The sequence below is a fragment of the Uranotaenia lowii genome, chromosome 3, assembly GCF_029784155.1.
Source record: "Uranotaenia lowii strain MFRU-FL chromosome 3, ASM2978415v1, whole genome shotgun sequence".
Classification (NCBI taxonomy): domain Eukaryota; kingdom Metazoa; phylum Arthropoda; class Insecta; order Diptera; family Culicidae; genus Uranotaenia; species Uranotaenia lowii.
The window spans coordinates 223,037,759-223,064,404 of record NC_073693.1 but is presented as its reverse complement, the minus strand read 5'-3'; the positions used below and the strand labels follow the sequence as shown (position 1 = coordinate 223,064,404).

Below are 26,646 nucleotides of genomic sequence, written 5' to 3'. Positions count from 1 at the left end.
AGGATTTAAACCGAGCGGGCGAAAATTCAAAAAGAGCAAGTAACCAACGCGGAAGGAGAGTTTCCTTCTGTTTCGGGAAGTCCAGAAGAAGATTGGCGGCAAATAAAAGCAGCAGGTGGACGCTGAGATATACTTGTTGCAGAAACGCCGACTCGTGGCAGAGAAATTGCTGTGATTGGAGTTCGACGCTGGAAAACGAGTTTTTTGTTCTGTCGTTTCACTTGATGCAGAGCTAAACGATGCACTGTGCTTCCGGAGCAGTTCGAGTTGACATGAACTGAAGGATTTCACTAAGTTAGGTTTGGTGGCCGAATTCCGGCGAAGCTCAGCCACGGTGGATGAAGAAACTTAAGAATTACGTTCCCGACCGATTCCGAAGTGCAGCATAGAAGTTTTATTTCCGATTTCTATTCTGACAGGTGTAACTTGTTATTCATTCCGTCTTCCGTTATTCCGTCTTCCGTTATTACGTCTTCCGTTATTCCGTCTTCCGTTATTTCATATTCCGTTTTTCAATTCCGTATTTAATTTGCCGAATGCTTGGTTTAATCGAAGTGAAGCAATGCTGCATCAGTGATGCATTTTACTGCATGATAACGATTTTTAAAGATTTTGTATAAGTCCTCATCCAGTTCCCTTCCTTTGACATTGTGACCTACTAACCCCGAGAAAGCCACGGGAAACTGGCTCCCCATACTAACATTATATTCGAAAACAAAATTGTTGAAAACTCAATCTTTAAGAAAATTTCTGATCGAGTCGATCAGATGCCAGGATGGCCGAGTTGTAACGTTCAGCCGTTGGCCAAAGTGACCCAAGAGGAATGAGCGTGTAAGATGTGTGTGTGTGTGTGTGCGAATGAGCTACCACTGTGTGAGCGGATTGAGTGACTGGAGACTTTGTAGAGTATGCTGTCGAGACCGATGCTTTTTCTTACTCCTTTTCTCTGTTCAATTTCTTTCTCAAAATCACTATCAAATATACTTTTTTTTCGAAAAGCCAACTTCACTCATTGGAATTAGTCTGTAAACTGATCTGACCTTTTCCTTTCAACTGCCGAAGCTTACACATTACTCTCTTCTTGAAAACTCTACACAGTCCTCTCTCACTATAATCAGATCGCTCTCATCAAATAACTGTCCGTGTGGTCTCTCATGTACATATTGTTGCCAATTTTTCGTTTGTTCATTTTTTTTCTATTTCATTTATTCTATACTTACTATATTCCCTACATTCGCCTTCGCCTCTATACTCCTGAGCTGAGTTATTGAAAAAAAAATCAAACCATTAAACTTTATTGTTCTAATTATAATTCCTATCGTTCCTCATGACTTCAACCTTTTTTCTACCATAACTTAATAAACATATCTATACACATATATAATAAAAATTCTTACCGTTTTTTTTTCAATTTAATTTTTTTTTCTCAATCCTCAACACTTCTGCATCTCTACTTTTACTATTTTTCTAGAGTTATGTAACTTTACTACCTCTTCCAAGTCCTCGCCGTTTATCGATTACAAGAAATTATTCGCACATAATGAAATTTTATTGACCAATCGTCGATAGTTTTGTTTGAGTTTCAAACCATACTTTACACTTCTTGAACCTCATCATCTCCCAAACTGAAATTTCGGACATACATTTATTAGATTCAGCAGATGCGCTATCTATATCCGTGGGCTATATTCTCTTTTCTTTTCACAACCCTTTTGCTTGATATTTTCGTTTATTTTTAATCTTGTTGCTCCGTATTCAATAAATATTTTGTCTACTCCACGCTTCCGTTGTCCAATTTACTGATAGCACAATAACTTCATTTGCTTGGTGTGCCTCAGGCATTTTTCAGCTTCTGTCCTTTGTCATTAGTGCTCCAATGGTCTAGAACTTCTATTGGGTTAATTTCTTTTCTTTTTTTTATTTCCGGTCTTCCTTCCTCCTTTCTCTGATCTAATTTGCTTTCATGTATTTTTTTCCTCATTTTTTAATTGCTCGATGCTCAACAAGATCCAAGTATTCCTTTTTTTTGTTTTCCTCATTCCTTCATTTTCGTTATCGCGTTATTTGGCTTAGAAGTATCTATTTAGGTTTTCTTTGCTATCCTTGATTTTTTTTGGATTGCTACTTAATCAAATATGGTTGAATTTTATTTTCTGTTTCCCCTTCGATTGTTAAAAAAAAACTTTGCCCTCAGATCATAAAATCTGACCTCACACTACATCATCATTTTTTCTAATTTGATCTTCCAGGGTTTCTCATAGAATTACAAATCCTGAAACTTCTCAAAGAACTTAGGCTTCTCAGCGGTTTCTATTTTACTTCGTCAATTGTTCTCACTTTCTCAGGAATTTGTACTTTACCTCTACAGCTCTAGTTTGCACCTCTCATCTCATCAATTCTTCTGCACCTTTCAGAATCAGATTATTCACTTATTAACTGTAATGTTCTCACACGCGTTTAGGTATTTCTATCTACTATACTGCTCCCCTCAGATGTTTGTATTATGCAACCTTTTTTTTTTAACGGTTCATCAAGTGTTTACTATCCCTCTCAGCCCACTATACTTCATACTATTAGTCTGTGCTTCTGCTCTCAAAGCTTTGAAATTTATATCTTTATCAACGGTACTGATCCTCTCAAGGATTTGTACCTAGGTTCTTCCTCAATGGCACTGTCGATCTCAGAAGTTAAATAATACCTTACTTCTCAATATATTGACTACTCCCCCGTTTGCACCTAGCATCTTGCTCAACTGTTCAGCCCTTCTAATAAGTGTGTGCCTTGACACGTTAGTCGTGAATCCTATTTTGGTAGATCTATTGGCCGAGCCCAGCGAAATTCTTGAAGCGAGAAAGTAGAGGATGAACTCCAAGATTTGCAGCATGTAGTTAAACTAATCCGCCACTCCCAGAATGCCTCCAGCTACGGGTGGATGCATATTGAGGAAAAGTAGGCAAGGGGTATTGTACCATCACTAATCAGCTGTACTGCCCCTCTCAGGGGTTTGTACCATTACTAATCAGCTGTATTGTCCCGCTCAGGGGTTTATACCTTCACTCACCAGCTGTACTGCCCATCTCATCGGTTTGTACCTTACATTTCTATCAACTGTACTGTCACTCGCAGGGGTTTGTACCTTAACTCATCAGCTATACTGCCCATCTCAGGAGTTTTTACCTTCTCTCATCAGCTGTACTGCCCATCTCAGGGTTTGTACCTTACATTTCCATCAACTGTACTGCCCCTCGCAGGGGTTTTATACCTTTTCTAATCAGCTGTACTGCCCCTCTCAGGGGTTTGTACTTTACATTTCCATCAACTGTACTGCCCCTCGCAGGGGTTTGTACCTTCACTCATCAGCTGTACTGCCCCTCTCAGGGGTTTGTACCTTCTCTCACCAGCTGTACTGCCCATCTCAGGGGTTTGTACCTTACATTTCTATCAACTGTACTGCCCCTTGCAGGGGTTTTGTACCTTCACTCATCAGCTGTACTGCCCCTCTCAGAGGTTTGTACCTTCACTCACCAGTTGTGCAGCCCCTCTCAGTACTTGGTTTATAAGTAGTGGTTTGTATTTTAAACTTTCATAGACTGTACTGCCCCTCTCAGGAGTTTGTACCTTACATTTCCATCAACTGTACTGCCCCTCGCAGGGGTTTGTACCATTACTCATCAGCTGTACTGCCCCTCTCAGGGGTTTGTACCTAACATTTCCATCAACTGTACTGCCCTTCGCAGGGTTTTGTACCTTCACTCATCAGCTGTACTGTCCCTCCCAGGGGTTTGTTTCTTCATTCATCAGTTGTACTGCCTCTCTCAGGGGTTTGTATTTTACATTTCCATCAACTGTACTGTCTCTCGCAGGGGTTTGTACCTTCACTCATCAGCTGTACTGCCCCGCTCAGGGGTTTGTACCTTCACTCACCAGCTGTAGTGCCCATCTCATCGGTTTGTACCTTACATTCCTATCAACTGTACTGCCCCTCGCAGGGGTTTGTACCTTAACTCATCAGCTGTACTGCCCCTCTCAGGGGTTTGTACCTTACATTTTCATCAACTGTACTGCCCCTGGCAGGGGTTTGTACCATCACTCATCAGCTGTACTGCTCCTCTCAGGGGTTTGTACTTTACGTTTCCATCAGTTGTACTGCCCCTCGCAGGGGTTTGTACCTTCACTCATCAGCTGTACTGCCCCTCTCAGGGGTTTGTACCTTACATTTCCATCAACTGTACTGCCCCTCGCAGGGGTTTGTACCATTACTCTTCAGCTGTACTGCCCCTCTCAGGGGTTTGTATCTTACATTTCCATCAACTGTACTGCCTCTCGCAGGGGTTTGTACTTTCACTCATCAGCTGTACTGCCCCTCTCAGGGGTTTGTATCTTACATTTCCATCAACTGTACTGCCCCTCGCAGGGGTTTGTACCATTACTCATCAGCTGTACTGCCCCTCTCAGGGGTTTGTACCTTACGTTTCCATCAACTGTACTGCCCCTCGCAGGGGTTTGTACCTTCACTCATCAGCTGTACTGCCCCTCTCAGGGGTTTGTACCTTACATTTCCATCAACTGTACTGCCCCTCGCAGGGGTTTGTACCATTACTCATCAGCTGTACTGCCCCTCTCAGGGGTTTGTATCTTACATTTCCATCAACTGTACTGCCCCTCGCAGGGGTTTGTACTTTCACTCATCAGCTGTACTGCCCCTCTCAGGGGTTTGTACCTTACGTTTCTATCAACTGTACTGCCCTTCGCAGGGGTTTGTACCTTCAATCATCAGCTGTACTGCCCCCCTCAGGGGTTTGTACCTTACATTTCCATCAACTGTACTGCCCCTCTCAGGGGTTTGTACCTTACGTTTCCATCAACTGTACTGCCCCTCGCAAGGGGTTTGTACCTTCACGCATATACTGTACTGCCCCTCTCAGGGTGTTTGTTCCTTCATTCATCAGCTGTACTGCCCGTGTCAGGGGTTTGTACCTTCACTTATCAGTTGTACTGCCCCTCTCAGAGGTTTGTACCTTAGGCCGAGTCTATTTTCAGTTCTTCTTTTCTCTTTTCTTTTTTTTATTATATCTCCATCATTCCATACTCCCTTTTCCAGTTTACCTGATCCCATTGTATTTTTCTCTAGAAAACCATCATTTTTTTTTTACCTTTTATCCTTCACCCTCAAAATACTATTTTCAATTTTTACTCATCCTTTTTTCTTTTTTTTTTTTTACCGCTCTTAATATTTCATTTTTCATTTTTTTACGTTTTAAATCGTCATTTTAATATTCTTTATTTCAACTGCTCCATCTTAATCACTCCAAATTTCGTTACTTTATTTTTCATACTCTCTTTTCAAATCGCATCTTTTCGTTTTCCCATTATAATGAATTGATATTTCGCTCTTCCTTCATTTATTTTCTATCTTTTAATCTGTTTATTCAAATACTTCTTATTCCATTTTACTTGTCTCCATCTCCATTCATCCTTCATTTTTGCATTTTATCCTAATTTCTTTTCTCCTTCCTATATTTGTAATTTTATTTTATTTTTTACACTCTTTTCTCTTTTTTTACGATTCAGATTCTACTTTTCTTTTCAATAATTTACAGTTAATATTTTTAATCTCAAAATCCTTATTTTTCAAATATATTTTTTATTTCAATTCATTAATCCTTCAATGACATTTTTTTTTGTTACTCCTCTTATCAGTTACCGCTTCTATTTTTTTCTATTTTTCACTTTTCCAGTAATCATTTTTTTTTCTTCATCACCTTTTTATGCTTTCTAGTCTTTTATCTTGCTCTCTTCCTCATTCTACTTGTTGTTGTTTTTTTACATGAAATTTTCTTATCTCCTTTATTTTCTTTCTTTACTACGTTTTCTATTTTTCATTCTAGAAAAAAAATTCAATAATCTTTATTAGAATTCTGCATGTGTCGAAATTCAAGCTGTTTTTTTTAGTTCTCCATATTTCTTCCTCCATTTACTCTCTTTATTTTCCCTTTTACCATTTTCAGTATATCTTGTTCCATTTTTAAACCGTTCGTCCTATTTCCTTCCCTCGATCATCGTTCCTTGGCCACTCTTTATTTTATTTTATTCCATTTTTTTTCTTTCTTTATATTCTATTTTTTCAATATTTTCGAGTTTGTTTTGATTTTTTTTATTCATATTTTTTTTTCAATAATTTTTATTTCAACTATCAAATTGTCCACTTTCATTTTTTTTTTCTGCATCTGCATCATATTTTTCTATTCACCGTTTCGTATCTTCCATTTTTCACTTTAACATCATTCCTTATTCCATTTTTTTTTGTTTCTCTCCTTTCCCATACTTTTTTCGTCACTTTCCATTTTCTTGTTACCTTATGTCCTTTTTAAACAGCATTTTTTACTTCCAATTGTCATTACATTGTTTTTTTTTAATCATCTTTTTTTTCAACCCTCGAATTGTCCGATGTCAATTATATTTTGATTCTTGTTTCTACTATATATTATTCTTTACTTTCCCAATATTTCTTATTCCTTTTTTTTTTTTGTTCTTTTCCATTTTCCTTTGTTTTAGCCTTTCCATTTACTCCCTTTCTCCATCCTCCAAACTAGTTTTTTTTTTTCAATATAACTTATTCCATTTTCTTCCTAATCTTTTTCAAGCATTTATCTCTCTCCCTTTCTTATTATTTTTTCACTTAAATTTTTTATCCTTAAATCTTTACCTGCTATCATTATTTTCAATATTTTCGATTTTTGTTTTTATATCTCTACATTCACATTATATAGAAAAAAAATTTTTTTTTTTTTACTTTTTCACCATGCCTTATACCATTCTTTCTCTCCTTTTCCATTCTTGTTTCAGCCTTTCAACTTGCTGCCTTTCCAAATTCTTCCTTTTTCATTCTCAATTTTTCACAATCCATTTACTTTTGTACTTTGTCCTTTTAATACAGTTTTCTTCCATTTATTTTTATTTTCCGCTATAATTTAATTTTCAACTATTCCAATATTTCTTATTCAATTTTCTTTCTCTATTTTTCCATTACATTAGCGTTCCAACTTACCCCTTTTCGCCATTTTATTTTTATTTCAATAGTTTAATTTTAATTTGTTCTTTTAGGATTTCCATATTTAATTCTCCGGTTACCGCTCTTAATTTTTCATTTTTTACTTTTTCAATATTCCATAATTTATTCTCTTTCACTACTTTTCCATTCTTTTTTTTTTACAGCCGTCGATCCCTCTTCCTTTCTTCATCTTTCGTTCGCCATTCCCACACCAATTCACACTTATTTTATTTTCAATATTCATTCGATTTTTTTGATGCACTATTTTCCATTATTTTTCAATCACTTTTTTGTATCATTAGTTCAATATTCCTACTATTCAACTTCAATTTGTTGTTTTTAAGCTCACTTTTTCTATAATCCTTATTCCATTTTCTATCACTTTTTTACATTTATTCTTTTATTTTGTTTTTGCCGTTCAACTACCTTTATTCTTTATCCCCCGTTTGCAGCTCACAGATTTTTTTTAACACGCCATTTTCTTTTCTTACTAACATCCATTATATTTTTCTATAAAGCTTATTTTTCATGGTTCAATCACATTATTGATTTTAAACACTGATGAACTGATGTACAAGCTAAGCCTTGAAAAGTGTGTAAAATCCCGACGACCGTTTTGAATCAATTTTATGTTTTTTGGTTGAGCCGCCAGATGTCTCCAAGGACACCAGAGAGAACTGTCAAGAAGAAAATGAAATGTAAACAAAACAAAACAACAAACTTTTAGTCAATTATGAAAAGGTCGTATCTATTTGACGAGTTTCGATCAAATTGATGTTGAAGATTCGTTACACATTTCTGATTTGCATTATCAAAATTTTACGCTTAACGCTGTTTTTCGAATTGCTTCAAACTAACATGAAGCACTTAATATAAACAGATATAATGCGTGAAAATGCCCGCTCAGAGAAGCCTAGAATCTGTATTTCTTTGTTGGTTTGTTAATTTTAAGCTCAACTGGATAAAATAACTGGTTCGTCTGGCTTGTTCAAAGTTGTTAGTTAGCCTCTTTAGTAAAAAGAATCGAGGTAAAATGCATCAGATGAATTTACCTTGCTGTGAATATATTGAAGCCGTCCATTTTTCCAGTTTATTAATTTTTCAGATCATATACAATTGCGCTCTTCCAAGAATCAGGTACTTCAAAAGTTGATTCGGCTTGTTTAAATGATAGCATTTGAAATTATGAATACGTTTCTGGAATTTTATAATTCAAGCTTGTATATGTGTCATTTCGTCAGTCTCTCTAGGGACAATATGATAATGATGCTATTTTTCTCAGTTGAAATTTATTCTTAGTTCATCTAATTATATACATAGAGCAATTCATCTAATTGTATTTAAATTTATTTATTAATGAGTTCAAACACCATTTCGCCCTCTCGAAAAATTCTTACTTGCAAAAGAGCTATCTAGAAACAGTGCCATCTGTTGCGCCGTTCAAAAGTTACAAATCAAGCAATAGATGGCACTGTTTTTCGTCACTTTTTAACGGCTTCTTTAAAAGAGAGCACTGGAAATTTTACACAAGTTTTTGAAGATTTTTTGTTCGAGCTTGTACATCAGTTCATCAGTGTTTTAAACTATCTTTATTTAAACTATTCTATTGTCACATTTCAGTTTGTTCCCATCATTCCTCATCCACCATTCGATTTTTTTTTACATTCTCCTTTCCAGCATCCACCGTTTTCCTTTGTTATATTTTTATTTTATTAGATCGTTTTTCACTAACATTTTAAAAAACATCGCACTCCCTTTAATGTTTTTTTCATTTCCCATCCTTCAGCTTCCTATTCTCATTCCTTCCTCCATAATCCACATTTATGGAATCCCCCGTTTTGAGGTACATGTACATCCCAAAAACTGTAGTGCTTGACACTCCAAATTTATAAACAAACACACTTCTCCTGTATAATTGTTTTATTTCAGATCACTACTCTCAATTATTAAAAATGGCTAACAAACGCCATCAAGCGTTTCCATTTTCATACCGCCATCCGTTGCATCAGTGTAAAATTGATCAACTTCAATCCTCCAGTCAATGGTAACGCTATTACTTACCGACCACGCCATTGTCGAGACCGATGCTTTTTCTTACTCCTTTTCTCTGTTCAATTTCTTTCTCAAAATCACTATCAAATATACTTTTTTTTCGAAAAGCCAACTTCACTCATTGGAATTAGTCTGTAAACTGATCTGACCTTTTCCTTTCAACTGCCGAAGCTTACACATTACTCTCTTCTTGAAAACTCTACACAGTCCTCTCTCACTATAATCAGATCGCTCTCATCAAATAACTGTCCGTGTGGTCTCTCATGTACATATTGTTGCCAATTTTTCGTTTGTTCATTTTTTTTCTATTTCATTTATTCTATACTTACTATATTCCCTACATATGCTAGAAGAAAAAACGGTCAGTGTAGAATTAACAGTCGAGAAAACCAGTTCAGAAATAAAAGTGTTCCGAAATATGAAGTTTTTTTCCGTTCCTGGAATGAGATTCTGAAAATATTATCCGTTACAAAATGTTAATTAATTGTAATTGTAATTGTTGATTTATTTACACACGAAAACCTTTTAGCACAGGCCAATTAATGTTTTCTTCTTTGACTTTTATTCTCAGTGTAACGATTCCGACTCGCCCGCGCTGCCCTAAAGCCCTACAGTAAAAGTGCGGCAGACTGAATTTCTTACCGATTCGGCAGCACTGAAAAAGCTTCTGTAATCCTTCAACACTGCCAATTACGAAAACATTCGCATGACTTCTTGTTGATGTGCAACTGTGTCGCAGATTGTGAAGTTGATTTTCGTTTTGTGAATATTATTTAATTTGTTCTCCGTTGTGTCAATTGTTAAAATAAAAATTAAGTGCTTCTTTCCGTTTTGCTCCAATGAATTTTCTCTGCATTCTTGATTAATTCCAATTAAAAAATTGAAAGTTACAGTCACACAGATTGCAATACTTGCCACGAATTTGAAATGGTAAAAATGGTTATGCTCGATTGGAACGACTTTTGACGCTTTTGACAGTTCGATTGGAACTCCGCGGTGACAGTCTGCCGCACTTTTATTTTAGGGCTTTACGCTGCCCACCCAACCGGTGCGCGAATGAGTGTGCCAATTGATTTTAAAATCGGTCCGCGGAAATGAGCAAAATGTCACTCGTTTGCTCACTCACTGGTGCGTTTGCTCTTAATGTTTTAAGAATAAAAACAAAAATTTTCCCATACGCGACTGTGCACAAGAAAATTATTTGGCAGCACTGGATCCGACGTTTTCTGATTGTTTTGTTTGGCCTTGCTTTTAAACGTTTTCTCGAACCATTTGCTGGTGGAATTCTTTTGCAAAAACGCGTACAGCTCGGATGCATTGGAAATTTAGTCGAAGTGTTTTTATCGAATTAGCGACGTGCGGTGATCCAAAAAGGAAGTTATAAGTTTAAAAGTATTTTCGTTGTGAGGAAGAAGTGTTTAATATAGAAACTATTAGTGATATCACAGTTTTTAAATCGAAAACGCCGAAAGGCGAAAGAGACGCCAGTTTATTGTGTAAAGTGAGGTTAGATAACGAAATGTGTGGCAAAGTCGTGAAGATTAAAATGGCCGCCGTATAAGGTGAAAAGTGATCATGCTAAGTGTAAACGAAAAACCACCACCGAAGGGTGGTGACACCAATATGGATTGCAACGATCCAAGCCTCACTCAAGTGCCTACAACAAGCGATTCTAGGAGGAGCGTACAGAAGGAAAAGAAGATTGATTACTATTATGAAAGAAACGACCAGGGGCCTTATCGTGTAATAGTTGAAGTAAACGACACCAAAGGAGGATCAATTCGTATTAATAAATTGTCCCTCGCAAACACGCTACGGAAAATGCCGATGTACAGAACGCACATAATTGACCTCAAAACCATTGGCTGGAATAAAGTGCTTGTGTATATGAACAGCTACCAACTTGCTAATAAATTGACCTACGACCAGAATTTCATCGAAAGAAATTACCGTGCGTATATACCAAGACACCTCATCTCAGTTACGGGAGTTATATCAGATGTCCCTCTGGACATATCCGACGCAGAAATTGAGGACGGTTTACAAGCGGAGTACCCGGTTTTGCAAATCTACCGAATGAAAAGACGCATCGAAGAAAAAGATATACCAACCGAGCGAATAAGCATTACATTCAGAGCTGCCAAACTGCCAGAATCAGTCAAACTTTTCTGCTGCACGCTAAAGGTAAAGACGTTCTTTCGCAAAACAAATATATGTGGTTCGTGTCTTAGATACGGGCACAAAACTGAGAATTGCCGAGGCAGAAAACGGTGTTCGAAGTGCACGAGAAGTCACGAAAAAGAGGAGGACTATCATAACTGCAAGTTAGAGGTTCGTTGTCTATATTGCCGTAAAAAGCACGCGACCACTGACATCACATGTCCGGAACGCACCAGACAAAACAACATACAAGCGATTCTCGCAAGAACAAATCTCACCGCCCTGGAAGCCGAAGAGCAGTTCCCCATCCAAACAAACAACTACTACGAAGCTTTGGTTGGTGCCAGCCAGGACCCAACACCAGCGGAATCGGCATCGTATGCCGAAATGACCGCGGGTAGATATCAGTACAACAAGCCAACAATTATGCGAAGAAAGAGGGAAACAGTTCCGGAAAAATCCATCATCAGTGAAGACGTAGTACTGCTTAGGGACAAGAAAGCAAAAACCAACGAGCAACACGACGGTACAGCACTCTTCAACAAATACCGGACGTCTAGTGCCGAAAAGTGGAAGGAAGAATTCCGGAAAGCACATCAAAACTATCTACAGGAGCCATCTACATTGAAACAAACAGGAGCAATCAAGAAAACGCTGGTGGATGAATCACGGAACCGAGAGGAACATTTTTCAAAGTTTGTATCAACCCTCATCGATAAAGGTAAGTTAGATCCAAAAAGTCTACAGGTTACAGAATAGAAATGAAGCAATTATATACTTACACAAATAAATAAAAACAAAACGTATAACCCAATGAAAATACTACAGTCGAACGTACAGAGTCTAGGAAAAAATAAAGATGAAATACTTAGAACACTAAATAAAGGGAAATACAGTCTTGGCATTTTTTCGGAAACCTGGACTAAATTTTCGGAGGAAAATACCAGGTTATATAATATCAGCGGTTTTCAAAAGATACTATGTTCTCGCGATGACGGATATGGAGGTGTGGGTGTCTACATTCGTAATGGCATATCATACCAAAACTTGAATATTTCACATCAATCCAATAATATTCAATTAATAGCCTTAAAACTATTACGGGAGAATCTTGTCATAGTCGCACTGTATATGGCCCCATCGACAACGAGTTTGGAAATCGAAAACTTCACAAATTTACTATTCACGAAACTCCGTTCACACAGAAGGGTGTTAGTAGGAGGAGATATGAATTGCCACCACGTTGCTTGGGGCAATGACTGGAGCGACAAAAAAGGAGCGACTTTGCTAGATGCTATTAACGACTCAAATTGTATACTACTTAACAATGGAGCTAAAACTTTTATACCACTCGATACAAGAAAAAAACCAACTGCAATTGACCTATCAATGTGCTCAAATCAACTTTTCAACTCCGTTGAGTGGCGTACTCTACAAGAAACAATTGGAAGTAGCGAACATTTGATGATCGAAATAGAATTTTTAGGGATGATTAAAGAAACACCTTTCTTTATAAACATGAAAAAGGTTTATGAAGAAATTTCGAAACTTGAGAGCGATGACATTAATAACATATCTGACCTGCGAAACAAAATTCAAAAAAGTGTGTCAAACAATCGGAAACCGAGCAAGCGTATCCCAAAGCCATGGTGGGGTACAGAGGTGGAGGATGCTTGGATAGAAAAACAGAATGCAATGCGGGTTTTTAGCCAGAATAGTACTTTAGAAAACGCTATAGAATTCAAAAAAAGGACCGCAATATTCAAACGTAAAAAAAAGGAATCAAAGTTAAAACAGGTTGAAGAGTTCATTGAATCTATTGACCCCCAAACATGCTCCAAAGTACTGTGGACAAAAATTGGGAGGCTGACAGGTAAAAGAGCAGGCAAGCAATCTAATAATCCGGTACAAGAGGACGTAAACATGGCTAACCAATTCTTTGATTTACATTTTGGACAGAGCGAGGTAGACTTAGACGTACCTGTTTCTTACGGAATCACATGCCAATACAACTTGTTGGACAAAGAAGCTTGGTCGAGAATTTTAGCCAAAAAGAACTCTAAATCGGCACCCTCGTCAGACAGGATTACTTACGGAATGCTTAAAATATTAGAACCAAATATTGTTAACACTATCATTAGAAATATTAATGAAATGTTCAGATCAGGAACACTAACATACCAACTTAAGGAGATCAAGGTAATAGCCATCCCTAAACAAGGAAAAGATCAGTCAAAAGTGGAAGGGAAAAGACCAATCTCGCTGATACCAACAATAACGAAAATTATGAACTCTGCCGTGTTGGAAAGAATTCAACACTTCATAGAGGATCACAACATTATCCCAAAATTATCCTTCGGATTTCGGAAAAACTACTCCACAACTACCTGCGTGAATTTTCTTATAAACACGATTAAGAACAACAAGCGCAATGGACATATAACGGCAGCGACATTCGTTGATCTGTCTAACGCATACAATTCCGTTAAATGTGACACCTTAGAGAAGATCCTGATGAAGATACAACTCCCCCCAGAATTGACTATCTGGATAGTATCGTTTTTAAAAAATAGAACAATCACTATGAAGGTAGGAGAGCTGAACATAACAAGAATGATCTGTAATGGCCTTCCGCAGGGGGACGTTATGTCGCCATGTCTTTTTAACATCTATACGTCTGGGCTGCACCGAAACGTCGAAGAAGGTACGGTACTGCTGCAGTACGCCGACGATTTTGTAATACTTACCAAAGGGAAAACAATGGAAGAATTGCGAAGTAAGACCCAGTCAAGTCTAACAAGGTTTATCCAACAAACAAGAAAGTTGTCGATGCAAATCAACCCTAGTAAAACCAAAATTTTAGTTTTCAAAGGGGGAAAAGTTAATTTCAATATAAAGATTAATAACGAGGAAGTAAACACAGTAAATACATACAAATATTTAGGAATCACCCTGGACCGGTTCTTAAATTTCGGCGGACACATACGAGACCTGAAACGGAAAATTCTGGACAGGCTCAACATGTTAAAGATAATAAGTAGCGTTCAGTTTGGAGGACATCCTCAAACCATGGGAGTAATCTTCAACGCACTAATAAGAAACTGTATTGAATACGGAGTATCCATACTCAACAACGCAGCAAAAACCAATTTACGATCCATACAAGTGTTATTCAACCAATGCTATAGAAAAGTGACGGGTTGTAGCAAGACTACACCCCTAAACAGCCTCTTAGCTATTGCTGCTCAAGAACCGTGGAACATCCGAAGTGAGTTCGTCTCATGTAAAGAAATAGCTAAATCCGTAACCCATCAGAATCCGGTCTATGAACAACTTGTTGGAACATTGCAACGGTCAGAGGACAATGAAAGACTAAATTACTGCGAGAAGTTGTTCAAAGAACACCATGAAATATTCGATGCTATCAGCCCAGTACGATCGATCCCTACTAATGAGAAAAAGGTGCCTATCAATATGGAAATCGGACTTCGAATCAGCAAACAAAACACCAACATCCAAGAAATGAAGCAAAAAGTACTATTCCTACTGAATGGCAAGTATAAAAACCAAGCAAAAGTATATACAGATGCATCAATATCAAACGGAGTTTGTGGTGTGGGTATATTCATAGAAAGGAATAATCAGCAGGTCGCTCTCAAGTTAAAACACCAAACAAGCATCATGACGGCGGAACTAGTGGCTATACAAATAGCAACTAAACTTATTGAAGAAAATACTTTAACAGGGGCAGTAATCCTTACTGATTCCCTTACATCGTGTAGAGTACTGAGTGATGCGCAGAGAAAAAGAAACAAAAGTGAGCTTGTACACAGTATCATCCAAAAATGTTTAAAATGTGATATAGTAATCCAATGGATACCAAGTCACATTGAAATAATAGGCAATGATAGAGCAGACACACTAGCTAAAATTGGTACAACATCGAGTGAAGAATTAAATCATCAAATTCTCACAAAAGATGCCGTTCTTTTATTCCAAACACTTAAAATAAAATCCGCTAACACCTGGTACAACGATTACGCAGCGACGAAAGGACAGAAGTTCTATGAAATCCAAAATAAATGGTGCGAAAAACCCTGGTACCATGGGATGCAATTAAATGCATTCGAAGTGCGCACAATAAATCGATTATTGACCGGACACGACTTCAGCAAGTACTGGCTGAACAAAATGCAGATTGAAGATGACCCTTTTTGTGATATATGCAACGAAACCGAAAATGCGGATCACATAGTATTAAAGTGTTCTAAGTACAACGTTACGAGAGCTCAATATAGCTTCAACTGTAAATACAGAAATATCACTGAACTACTCAAAACCAAAAATGTAGACACCTTAAAAGAAGTAGTTGACTTCTTGAAAAAAGTAGACAAAAGGATCTAACTGTAAAACCTTTGAGAACCATGCCAAAACAATTATAAGTACTCAAAAGTAATGAACCGACCAAAATTTGATGGACATATGGTCTTTGCAACCGGTCCAAAGAGTTTCTCCCTCCTCGAGAAACTCGATGTGCGGATTTAACCACACAGAGAAGAAGAAGAAGAAGAAGAAGGTGGAATTTTTCTCCAAAAAGTTTTTTATTTATACATAGTTTAGTGATTAATCTACTGGACCAACAATGGTGGACGTGAAAAAATTTAGTGACACCGACCTGTACGGGATGCTGGGCGTTGAAATCGGCGCCAGCGAACAGGAAATCCGGAAGGGTTACCGCAAGAAGGCGCTTCAATGCCATCCGGATAAGAATCCCGATAATCCCCGGGCAGCCGAACTCTTCCAGGAACTGTCCAAGGCTTTGGAGATTCTGATCGATGTTTCGGCCCGAGCTGCCTATGATAAACTATTGAACGCCAAGAAGGCTGCCCAGCTGAGGAACCAGCAGTTGGACAGCAAACGGCAGAAGCTAAAGAATGATCTGGAGGAAAGGGAACGACGGGCCCGGGAGGAACTTAAGCATGGGTAAGATTTGTTGATTAAATAATCTTGAGGAAATTGTCGTGGAAGCGTTTAAAATTTTGCTTTTTATGTGGTCCTGTGGCGCAATGGATAACGCGTCTGACTACGGATCAGAAGATTCCAGGTTCGACTCCTGGCAGGATCGATTTTTTAACTGGTAGTTTTCATAGCTAAGGAGGGACTCAGAAAGAATTAAAAAAAAACCGGTAATCCAGAAATGATATTTGGGTGAAACCCTTACGTTTTCTAAATAGTTGTTGTCAATCCTTTAAATTCCTTCCTTAATTTGCATTGACTAGTTTTTTTTCCGTTACTTTCAGATACAAAGTAAACAAAACGCCGGAAGAAATATTCCAGGAAGAATTCGAACGACTTCGCAAAGAAGGCTCAAAACTTGTGGCTGAGGAACAGGAATTGATGAGGCAACAACTTCGCCAAGAACTAAACCAGCAACAGAAACAGCAATCGAGCTACGATCCCTCAAAACATCGGATCAAGATCAAGTGGAAGGCAGAAAAATCTGACCCCGAAAACGGTGGCTATTCGGAAGCCGTCCTGCAAAAATTTCTCTCCAAGTACGGTGACATCAATGTGCTGGTGATGAGTCCCAAAAAAACGGGTAGCGCCCTGGTCGAGTTCAAAACACAAGAAGCAGCCGAGATGGCAGTGAGCTATGAACAGGGTCGGCTGGACAATCCCTGCTCGCTCGAGTGGATCGGAGACGCCCCAAAGAATAAACACTCACGGACAGGAGGTTCCGCTACAATTACCGAGAAAGATTACGAGAGCTTAGTGCTGCGACAGCTCCGACAAGCCGAAGAACGAAAACGTCTGATCGAACAGATGATGCGGGAAGACGCCGAAGAAGAAGCGGGGAAGTCGTAGTTTGTAATTTTAGGTATATTGACTTTTTTTTAACTGTTAGTTTATTTTTGATCGTAAGATTCCTAATTTTACTCGTAGTTTCCTATCGTTAGATACAGATGTGTACAGGAAATAATTACTTCGTAAATTGCAACTAGTCACGGGTTACACCCACCCGATTGGGGCTCCAAATTTTTAACCGGTAGAGCAGAAAAGAAGTTCCTTGTTAGCCTAAACCCCGGCATAATTGGTTCCTATTCGGATCTTGGTTGCTTCTTCAACCAGCTGGACCAGTTGGTCCAGTTTGTCGATTTCACCGCGGGCCAAACCGATTCGCTCGATTTCCTGGACGAAGTGAACCACATCCACCTGAAGTTGCAGCCGAATTTTGTCGTCATCGGTCATCGTTGTTCCGGCGCTGTTGCTGCTGCTGTTGTTGCTTGTGGTTGACACAGTGCCAGTTGTTTGTGCCCGAAGATTTTTCAAGCGGCGCAGCGATTCTTCCGTTTTCTGGACGGACGTTAGAACTTCTTCGATCGCCTGGAGGTAGCTGCGAAGGTAAGTGAATAAAAAGTATTAATTTACTTACTGCTTTTACTATATGGAGTCGTATCAAACCAGTTCTATTTATATTATTTGGACATCGTGAAATTTAATACAAAAAATAGAATAAGACATCGATCACATCCTTTTAAAGATCTCTACAATTTTATCCCACTGTCATTAAAAATTCATCTCGTTTGGTAATATTAGGGATTCGTAGATATTTTTGTAACTTATAAGGACATTCAAATCAAACCACAACTTACGTTTCAGTCAAACCTCCGTACACATTAGCCAAAAATTCTTTCAACCTATCGTCGCCAACCATCGAAGCAAATCGTTCCTCAAAGGTGCGACTAGGCAGCAACATCTGTTCCACGTACTGACAGCATTTGCTGGGCACCTCTCTATTAGTTTTCCGATACAACCGGGGAATATCGCTAACCTGCCGGATGGCCGGCGTGCTCGACTGAAGCAGTTCTTGGACGATTAACGTTTGCAACCGGTTCAATTTAGTCGTCAGCAGGGATCGGTTGTCGAAGAAGATTTCATCCAAGGTAGTCGTTGTGAGTTCCAGTATGGGTGGTGCTTTCTCCGCTATAAGGTTGACAATTTGAGGAACTTTTCGGGAGAAGTTGGTTATATCGGAGTACAAGGTGGCAAGAAGTTTGATTCTATAGAATGGTTCCTGCAGGTCGGCTGGCGCTTCGTATGTCATTGCCGTATCGATCCAGGTAGTAGCTCGGGATAATACTTGCAGCGTTAGCTTCAGGAAGCGATGGAAAAGTTGCGGTAGATAAATGCCTTCCTGCCAACAGTTTGAGATGCAGGTCAAAGCTATTGAAAATTGGAGTAAATTAAACTGGCTAGCGCTGATTTGTTGAGCTGTAAATTTGTGGGCATCCAGTCCTTTGCTACATGCTTTCTCCATGTTGGATCCTATCTCTTGAAACCTAATTTGAAAGTAAACCGGCAGATTCCATCGTACTTGGAAACTTTTGTATTGTGCATGCGCTTTAAAAGCCGTTACTTCCGCGGGGTCCTCAATAATTAGTTCTATTCGTTCGAGGAACTCCAGGGTGCATTTGTATTTCTGGTAGAACGAATCAGGATTGCCCGGAGCAAATATCGACGACATATTCGTCTCCATTCGGCGCTCTACCTCGGTCCAGAAACTGTTGGTGACAAAATCGTACCCCTTGACTTTGCCATTCTTTTTCGTTAGCGCCAAAAGGTTTTTCATGTTCATCGAAATGAAATCCAGAATCTGATTGTAGATACCGGTTAAACCTTGTACGGAATTTTGTAAGCTGCTTTCGGAAATAACTTTCGCCATATACGGTGCGACTATTTCCTGTTTGAACACATCCTCTGCGGTTCGACATTCGTCCAGAGTACAATAAATTCTAAGGCATCGTTCAAGACCGTCAACGTCTTTCTTCTCCAAAGTTTTTAGAAAGTAGTCCTTAATCTGTTCAAGTAAACTGTTTTTGAGTTCCTTTGAAAGTTGCATTTGTTCCTGATTCAGAAATTCGTTACAAAACTTGATATTGAATTGTAGCTGGATCGACTCCAAAGCAGCCCTCTCTAACAATACCGGATTGATCTCTTGTTCCTTCCCTTCGCTTGGCTTAAGTAAACTATCAAGCTTTACCAAAGCTCCCTGCGCCTTAGCCAAACTTTGAAGGCTTTTCTTGTACTTCCTCAAGTCCTTTTTCTGCTCCAAACATTCGCTGATTCCACCCATGGTTCCTTCGAGTGCTTGTTTGACGACCAGAATTTCTTCCTTCAATTTTTCCAACGGACTAACGATACCACCGATCTGTTGATCCAGTCCAATCAAATTTGCCGATAGGTCCACGAAATCTGCGTAGTCCTGGTTTATCAACTCTATCATAGCCGATCGGAGCACTTTGAGGTATATGCCCAAATCGTCTCGGATGATCTCCAAACTACCAGCATTACGATTCTCGTACAAGAACTCATCCACCGAAAAGGTTTTCTAATTGAGAAAATTTGTTAATTACATGGCAGAAAAAGCAATTAAAAATCTTAATCAAATACCTTCATGAACTCGTTCTTGTCGAAGCAAAGATCGGCTGGGCCGGCCGGTAAACAGAACAGATCCCGTCCGTTCGACATCTTTTCCAAATGGGTTAACAGCAGGAAGGATTCCAAAACACTAAATTAATTCAATTTGGGTACAAATTAATGTTAAAATGGACATTATTCGACGGAAAACTAAATTCTTGATCCAGCTAGAACGGGAAATTGATGCAGTTTTCACTGTTTTGATGGCAGTCGAAGAAAAATTGACACATCACCCATCATCGTCATTGATGCGCCCACGATGCAATAATCATTATAATCTGCTGACGATGATTGTGAACGCTCATTTTACTCAAGACATTTTGTATAGAAAAAGTACAGTGGAAAAAAATTAAATTGTATGAAATCAAAAATACGAATTCCTGTTATACATAATAATTCATGAATGAAGAAACTTGCCATGAGCATTAACAATCATCTTTTAATTTTTTAACAATTTGAAAGGTATTTAGGACTTTTGCCTCGTCACGTGGTTTTCTTCAAAATCTGAACATAACAATCAAACAATTGTTAATATTAGTATTAATACTTTATTTGAAAATCCGTTTTTTACGGGCACGGGAGAATCCTGAACTTTATTTCAAAACATTCCAGTTTTTTTCGGTATATAATACCGTGGTAAAATATAACGTTTTTATCGACCATGCACCATGAACGCGGCATCGTTCAAGGACGCTTTCCGTATCCGATTTTTTGAGGTTCTGTGAACATAAACAAAACGGAATCAAAACAAAAAGTCATTGCCGGTTCGATTGGTGACTTGCTCAGAAACTTCTCCGCAATCCATAAAAAATGTTCAAGCTGTTCCGAAGTGATAGCGTTTCCGGTTACTCGTTCGTGGTGCCCAGTGTCAGCGTCGGAAATGTGGCCCAACTGGCGGTGGATTTACTCATCGAAACGCTCAAACTTTCGAAAGTGGGTCTTTTGTGGCATCCAGCGTTGATTCCGGTAGCCGGTCCACCCGCGTACGCTCACGATCAGGATAAAATGACCACCACTGCCGAACTGTTTGCGTCCGACGAGCATAAGTTGTTGGTTCTTCAATTGCGAGCCCCTCTCGTCGGTTCCTTGACGGCGGATTTCCTTACCAGTTTGTCGGACTTTGTGGAGAGTCAAAAACTCGGAGATGTTTTCATACTATCCAGTAGCTTCGCCCACGAAAACCAGCAAATCGGTTCCCGGTTTAAGTACGTGGCCACGGAAGCATTCCTTTCTAAGCAACAAGAGGCCCTAACTCAATTGAAGTGGCCACAGTTGGAAGGAAGTGTTATTCACGGGGGAGGATTTGCTATGAAGTTGCAGCAACTGTTGGTCGCACGTAATCAATCCGGATTGGTGCTTTTTAGTTATGTTTCCGAAGGGGACAACACTACAGATGCCGTTAATTTAGTATCGTTGCTGGATCAGATCAGAGAACCGGTGCTGCTACCGAGAGATGACGAACAGAAGATTAAGATTGCGGTTCCCAGCTCTTGGAAGCATCTGTTTGGAAACTCAGCTCCTGTGAACGTTTATTGATGGAAAATAAATTGTTAATTTATGAAACTTATTTATGCTTTCAGTTTTCTTTAGAAAGATACATTCATCTTACATTTAATTAAATCTAAATTATTCGCTGTTGAATCGGTGATTTTGAATAATACATGCCACGTGGTTTTTTCGCCAAAAATCAAAACGTCTGCAGAAATTTAATTGAAATTGCATAAATGAAGGCGATGTGCAGATACCAAGTATAAATGCTGTTGCGCCTGCATTTATGCAACAAATTTATTACGGGATTTTAACCCGGGGGTTATTTTACTGCAGCAATTTGAATTTCAAATTTTGTCGGCGGGCCACATTTGAAATAACACTGCAGATAATCAGCAGTTCGTATGGACATAAGACCATTTAAATATTTTTATAATACAAATATCTGTCAAGAAAAATAATAGAAAAGTCAAAGTCAAAAGAATGCATTTCTGATAATATAACTTATTTTCCAAGCAATATCAGCCTAAATTGATTAGGTAGATCACTAAATAAAAGTCAGATTTTGTGGTCCCTTCAAAAAAATTTTTTTTTTTCAAATAGGTAGTTAATTTGATTTTTTCCCCAAACTATCGTCTATTTAAACATAACTTTTTATTTCTCAAAAACGGAATTTTTTTAAGGTTATATTCTTCTTTCGAAACCTCTTAAGCGTTGGGATTCGTTGTTTAAAACATAAAAAAAATGCATTATAAGCCCTGTTAATTTCTTTTAAACGGTGAAAGAAATGTTTTTTGTCATGACATTCATAATATAGGCTGGAACAAATATCAATTTTTTTTTTGTTTTGTTCAAGTATCCGAAAGATTAAAAGACGAAAAACCCAAATTTTGAAAGATAAGACTTATTTCACCTTTTGTATTCTTGATTTTATTGAATTTTTCGATAAAAATTACTTGATTTGTAGGTTTTGTGCAATGATATAGTATGCAGTATTGTTGCATACAAGATTTCGTGCAATGTATTCCAATTTATTTGTTTTTTGCATTATTTTTTATTGCCTGTTCTTGTCATTTTTGCTGACAAATCAGCGATCGGTTTTCCAATAGTTGACCTTTCCAGCAATTGGTCTAGTTTGCTGGAAAATCAGCAATCAAGTAGTCAAATTGGAGTTTGTTAGTTTTCGCCCGCTGAAGCAAGGTGAGACTCTATTTTACGAATTTTGGTTAGATTAAAACAATTATTTTTATTTTCTTCTATCTCCTAGCAACTAGACATCATGTCAAGGGTGAGTTTTTATTGGACAGAACATATGAAAAATCTTGTAGGTCAAAGAATGAAACGCTTGAAGTTTTATAAAAAGCTTCTGTATTTTAAGACGTTTGTAATGTTACTAGTTAGTGGGAGTGAATTGCCTCGATTTTATAACAAGTATGTTATAAAATCGAGGCAATTCACTCCCACTAACTACCCGAATAGAAAAGTAAGGTGAAAAAACCATGAATTTCATTTTCACTCTACCATGTATTTTATTGTTTATACTATGAATATCATGGTATTGAAACCTTGAATTCACTGTCAAATTCAAAGTTTTCGACAATGAAAGCCATGGTTTTGGCAAAAATTACCATGAAAAAGGGGGGTTGTTAAGCAACTTAACCATGAAAAAATAAACTTTTTTCCATACATTTGAAAACACAAAACTGTAATGTTGATGGTTATTTTAGCTTCCAGTTTTTCTAACAGGAACTGTGGAATTTATTGTCCTACAATGAATTTTCATCGTTTTTAAATATTTTTTCACCGTATAATTTCATGGTTCACAATTATTTATATTTTGATTGGGGGTTTTCGGATAATTTTTAATAAATTTAAATTAATTTTAAATAAATTTTAAATTTTTATCGATACTTTATTTTAAAAAATCCACTTACATTTCAACTTCATTGATCACATTTTTCTTGCTGGGTAGAGAATATCCATGTAGCTTTTTCCACCGACTCCTCTTTTCCCCGTCATGTTCGGATACATTGGCGTGAAAATCGACTCCATCCGACGGTGGCAATAGTTTCGTACGCTAGACCGACTTTCTAGCAGCTCCTACAGAAAGAAAAGAAACAAACAGAGAAATCAATAAAAGGAAAAACAAGTTTTAAAAAGTTCTCACCGTAGGTATTCTTGTTCGAAAATTGTTGAACACAAAACACTGTCCGGACGAATATGGCGCGTAAACATAAAATATGCTCACGAAAAATTATTTTAGCCTTCATTCCGAAAAGCAATTACACGATAAATTGAAAATACGTTAAAATAGCAAAAGCTTACCAATATTCGTTTTGGTTTGGATTGGCTTTTAACAATAAAAATCATAAGATAATTACTGTCATACCATGTTTCTGATATATTCAGCAACTGTGAAACATCATGAATTGACGATACATTTCACGGTTACCTTAGAAAAAATGGTGATTTCAAAATTTTTGAAGGTTGATAAAGATCTTGAAATTAGGATGAAATTTATTGTTAAATTGAAAATTACTGTGCGGTTATGGTATTAATCATGATCTTTGCTATTCGGGTAGTAACATTACAAACAATAAACAACACAAACAATAATCACCGATTGCTATGATATCACCCCCTCTCAATTGGTCAACCCAAGGGAACTACGAAGTTTCTGGAACTGGATAGCTTCTAATGGTTTCGTAAAAATATCGGCAATTTGTTCTCTAGTACCGATAGCTTCGACCTTCAGCCTTCCTTCCGCAATGTGGTCCCTTACAAAATGATGTTTCACGTCGATGTGTTTACTCCGCTTCGTCTCAAGGTTCTTGGCCATTCATATACAGCCACGGTTGTCTTCGAAAATTACAGGTGGTGCTTCCGATGTGATATGAAGATCATCCAGAAGACCATTCAACCAAATAGCCAGGACACTGTGCATCCAAAAACTTTAAAGATGAAGCCACTAATCGATTTCCTGTCCACAGCATCAGCAGCCCAATCGGAATCTGCGTACCCCACGGCTCTCGGTGCATTCTTGTTTCTGGTGAACTCCAAAACCATTTGCCCGGTGCCTCGCAAGTACCGTACAATCCGCTTCTAATGGGCAGAGTAAAATGAAACGCGTGTGGTTTTGGTAAGGGCAAGTAACATAATGAACATTTTATTTATTCTTCATAGCAACCAGTGTTCTTGAGAATACCTGATTGCTTCGATTGGAAAACTTCTTCACTCCTCCTCAAACTTCTGGATGCTGCAGACCGACAGCACTTTGAAAGAAATGTATCTTCTCTCGATTCAGTGGCTTGGTCAGTCCATCAGCAGTTTGCTTTTCCGTACAGATGTAGTCCACAGCAACTTCGCCTTTCTCCAATGCATCCCTCATGAAATGATGACGGATATCAATATGTTTGGTCCTTGCATGATATCCACCATTCTGGGCAACGAAAATAGCGCTTTGGTTGTCGCAATGGATTACAACAGCCTTCTCCTCCTCAATTCTTCCATGCAGTCGTCGCCACCATAGAGCCTCTTGCACCGCAGCTGACAACGACATGTATTCGGCCTCACATGTGGATAAAGCAACGGTTTGCTGACGCTTGCTGCTCCAGGAAATAGCTCCTCCTTGCGCGGTAAAGACATATCCAGTAATTGATTTGCGATCCTCTTGATCGGCGGCCCAATCAGCATCCGCAAATCCATCGATGTCTGGTTTGCCTGTCTTCGTGTACGTCAATCGCATTTTGGATGTTCCTCGTAAATATCGAAACAAGTGTTTCACTGCAGCCCAGTGTCGTTCTCCAGGATTTGAATTGAAACGACTTAAGATGTTGACCGCGTAGCAAATATCTGGTCGAGTTGATTGAGCCAAATACATCAATGAACCTATCGCCTCCTTGTACGGAACGGATTTCATCCTCTCAGCTTCCTCAGCACTCGTTGGGCAACTTTCACGAGACAACCTCACCGTCGAGTTCATTGGAGTACTGACCGGCTTGGAATTGGCCATGTTGAAACGATTCAGCCATCCGTCGACGTATTGGTCCTGGTCCAGAGCAATTTGATTTGTGCTCCGGGTGATTCGGATTCCCAGAACATGCTTGGCGGGACCCAAATCCTTCATTTTGAACTCTTGATTCAGCTTTCTTTTTATCTCCTTTTTCCACAGATCGCAGTTGCTAAAGATGAGTAAGTCGTCAACGTAAACAGCTACAAATAATCGTTTGTTTCCGGAAACCTTGATGTACACGCACGGATCGTAATCGGCGCATTGAAGGCCGAACTTCTTGAAAGCGACATCAAGCTTCTTGTTCCAGACTCTGCTTGACTGTTTGAGTCCATAGAGAGCTTTCTTGAGACGACATACCTTGGATCTGTTGTTCTCGTCGATGAAGCATGGTGGTTGCTCCATATAAATTTCCTCCGTCAAATCTCCTTGAAGGAACGCAGTAATGGCATCCATTTGATCAACCTTCATGTCCCAGCGTGCAGCGAGCGCGAAAAGATAACGTAGCGAACCATACCGGACAACTGGAGAGTAGGTTTCCTGGTAATCTACCCCCTTTCGCTGCGAATATCCTTTGACGACGAGCCTGGCTTTGTGTCGATCGATTTTGCCATCACCGTTCAGCTTGATTCGGTACACCCATTTGCATTTGATTGCATTTCGTCCTGCGGGCAGGTCACAAAGCTCCCATGTACCGTTCGAGATAAGAGCATCATGCTCCTCCTGCATCGCACTTTTCCAGCTTTCGGCATCGTCACGGGCCAACGCTTCTTGATGTGACAAGGGATCATCCGGCAGGAACTGTGAAACATCGGAACCAGTAATTGAACTAAGGGAAAGTAATGAATTATACTTGCCTTGGGGGAGGCGCCCCCGATCGCAGAGCATCAACCGTGTTGGGACCTCATTGTCACTTGGTTGTTCATTCGACGAAGGCGAGGGGGGCGCAGTGCTGATACGCCCAGATTCCGATCCTGTTTCAATCATCGGCGATGAACCATCAGCGAACTTTGATGAAGGTAGACCAGTGCAATCGAGCTGATAATTGCGGTATCTCGTAGAAATGAACCGTTCTCTGTTGCTTCGCCTCACCGTGGGAATGACAGTAACCTCACTTTCGACCAAAGTATCGTTTGCCTCGAAAAAACTTGCTTCCGATTCGGTTTCTTCAGCAGGTTCATCTTCGTCTTCGATTTCGGGTTCTTCTTGAACTGATGTTGACGACATTGGCACTAATTCAGTGAAGTCCAACCTGACTAACGTAGTAGCTCCTCTGCCTCCAGCAACGCTTGATTGAGCTCGGTTGATTTCGCCCTCAGCAATGAACGAAACATCTCGGGATTTTAAAATTTCGTCCTTTGCGATGTCGTATAATCGGTACGCCTTCGAATTCTCATCAAAACCAGTG

At 38.8% G+C, this 26,646-nt stretch overlaps 4 protein-coding genes and 1 non-coding gene across 6 annotated transcripts in view; 4 read left to right on the top strand and 1 right to left on the bottom strand.

The window, feature by feature from the left end:
* LOC129753567 (40S ribosomal protein S25) overlaps positions 1 to 26,646 on the top strand; it is a 458,367-nt gene that overhangs the window by 121,925 nt on the left and 309,796 nt on the right. The gene's annotated exons all lie outside the window — the stretch shown is intronic.
* Positions 15,507 to 17,261, top strand: LOC129753560 (dnaJ homolog subfamily C member 17-like). Of its 2 annotated transcripts, XM_055749396.1 has the most exons (3): positions 15,507 to 16,246; positions 16,564 to 17,141; positions 17,207 to 17,261. In XM_055749396.1, exons 1-2 carry the CDS (start codon positions 15,906 to 15,908, stop codon positions 17,126 to 17,128), a joined length of 906 nt encoding a protein of 301 aa, XP_055605371.1. In that variant the 5' UTR covers positions 15,507 to 15,905; the 3' UTR covers positions 17,129 to 17,141; positions 17,207 to 17,261. The 2 variants fall into 2 exon arrangements, with proteins under 2 accessions (XP_055605371.1, XP_055605370.1); XM_055749395.1 differs by having other exon boundaries at positions 16,564 to 17,261.
* Positions 16,316 to 16,388, top strand: Trnar-acg (transfer RNA arginine (anticodon ACG)). Its single transcript has one exon. It is a non-coding gene; the product is annotated as a tRNA-Arg (tRNA).
* LOC129753548 (conserved oligomeric Golgi complex subunit 2-like) lies at positions 17,159 to 19,938 on the bottom strand. The gene is made up of 3 exons (XM_055749381.1): positions 19,715 to 19,938; positions 17,917 to 19,652; positions 17,159 to 17,657 (listed from the first exon to the last, which is right to left on the bottom strand). The coding sequence occupies exons 1-3, from the start codon at positions 19,790 to 19,792 to the stop codon at positions 17,339 to 17,341; spliced, it is 2,133 nt and encodes a 710-aa protein (XP_055605356.1). The 5' UTR covers positions 19,793 to 19,938; the 3' UTR covers positions 17,159 to 17,338.
* Positions 20,496 to 21,308, top strand: LOC129753565 (proteasome assembly chaperone 2-like). Its single transcript, XM_055749401.1, has one exon. The coding sequence runs from the start codon at positions 20,552 to 20,554 to the stop codon at positions 21,275 to 21,277; it is 726 nt and encodes a 241-aa protein (XP_055605376.1). The 5' UTR covers positions 20,496 to 20,551; the 3' UTR covers positions 21,278 to 21,308.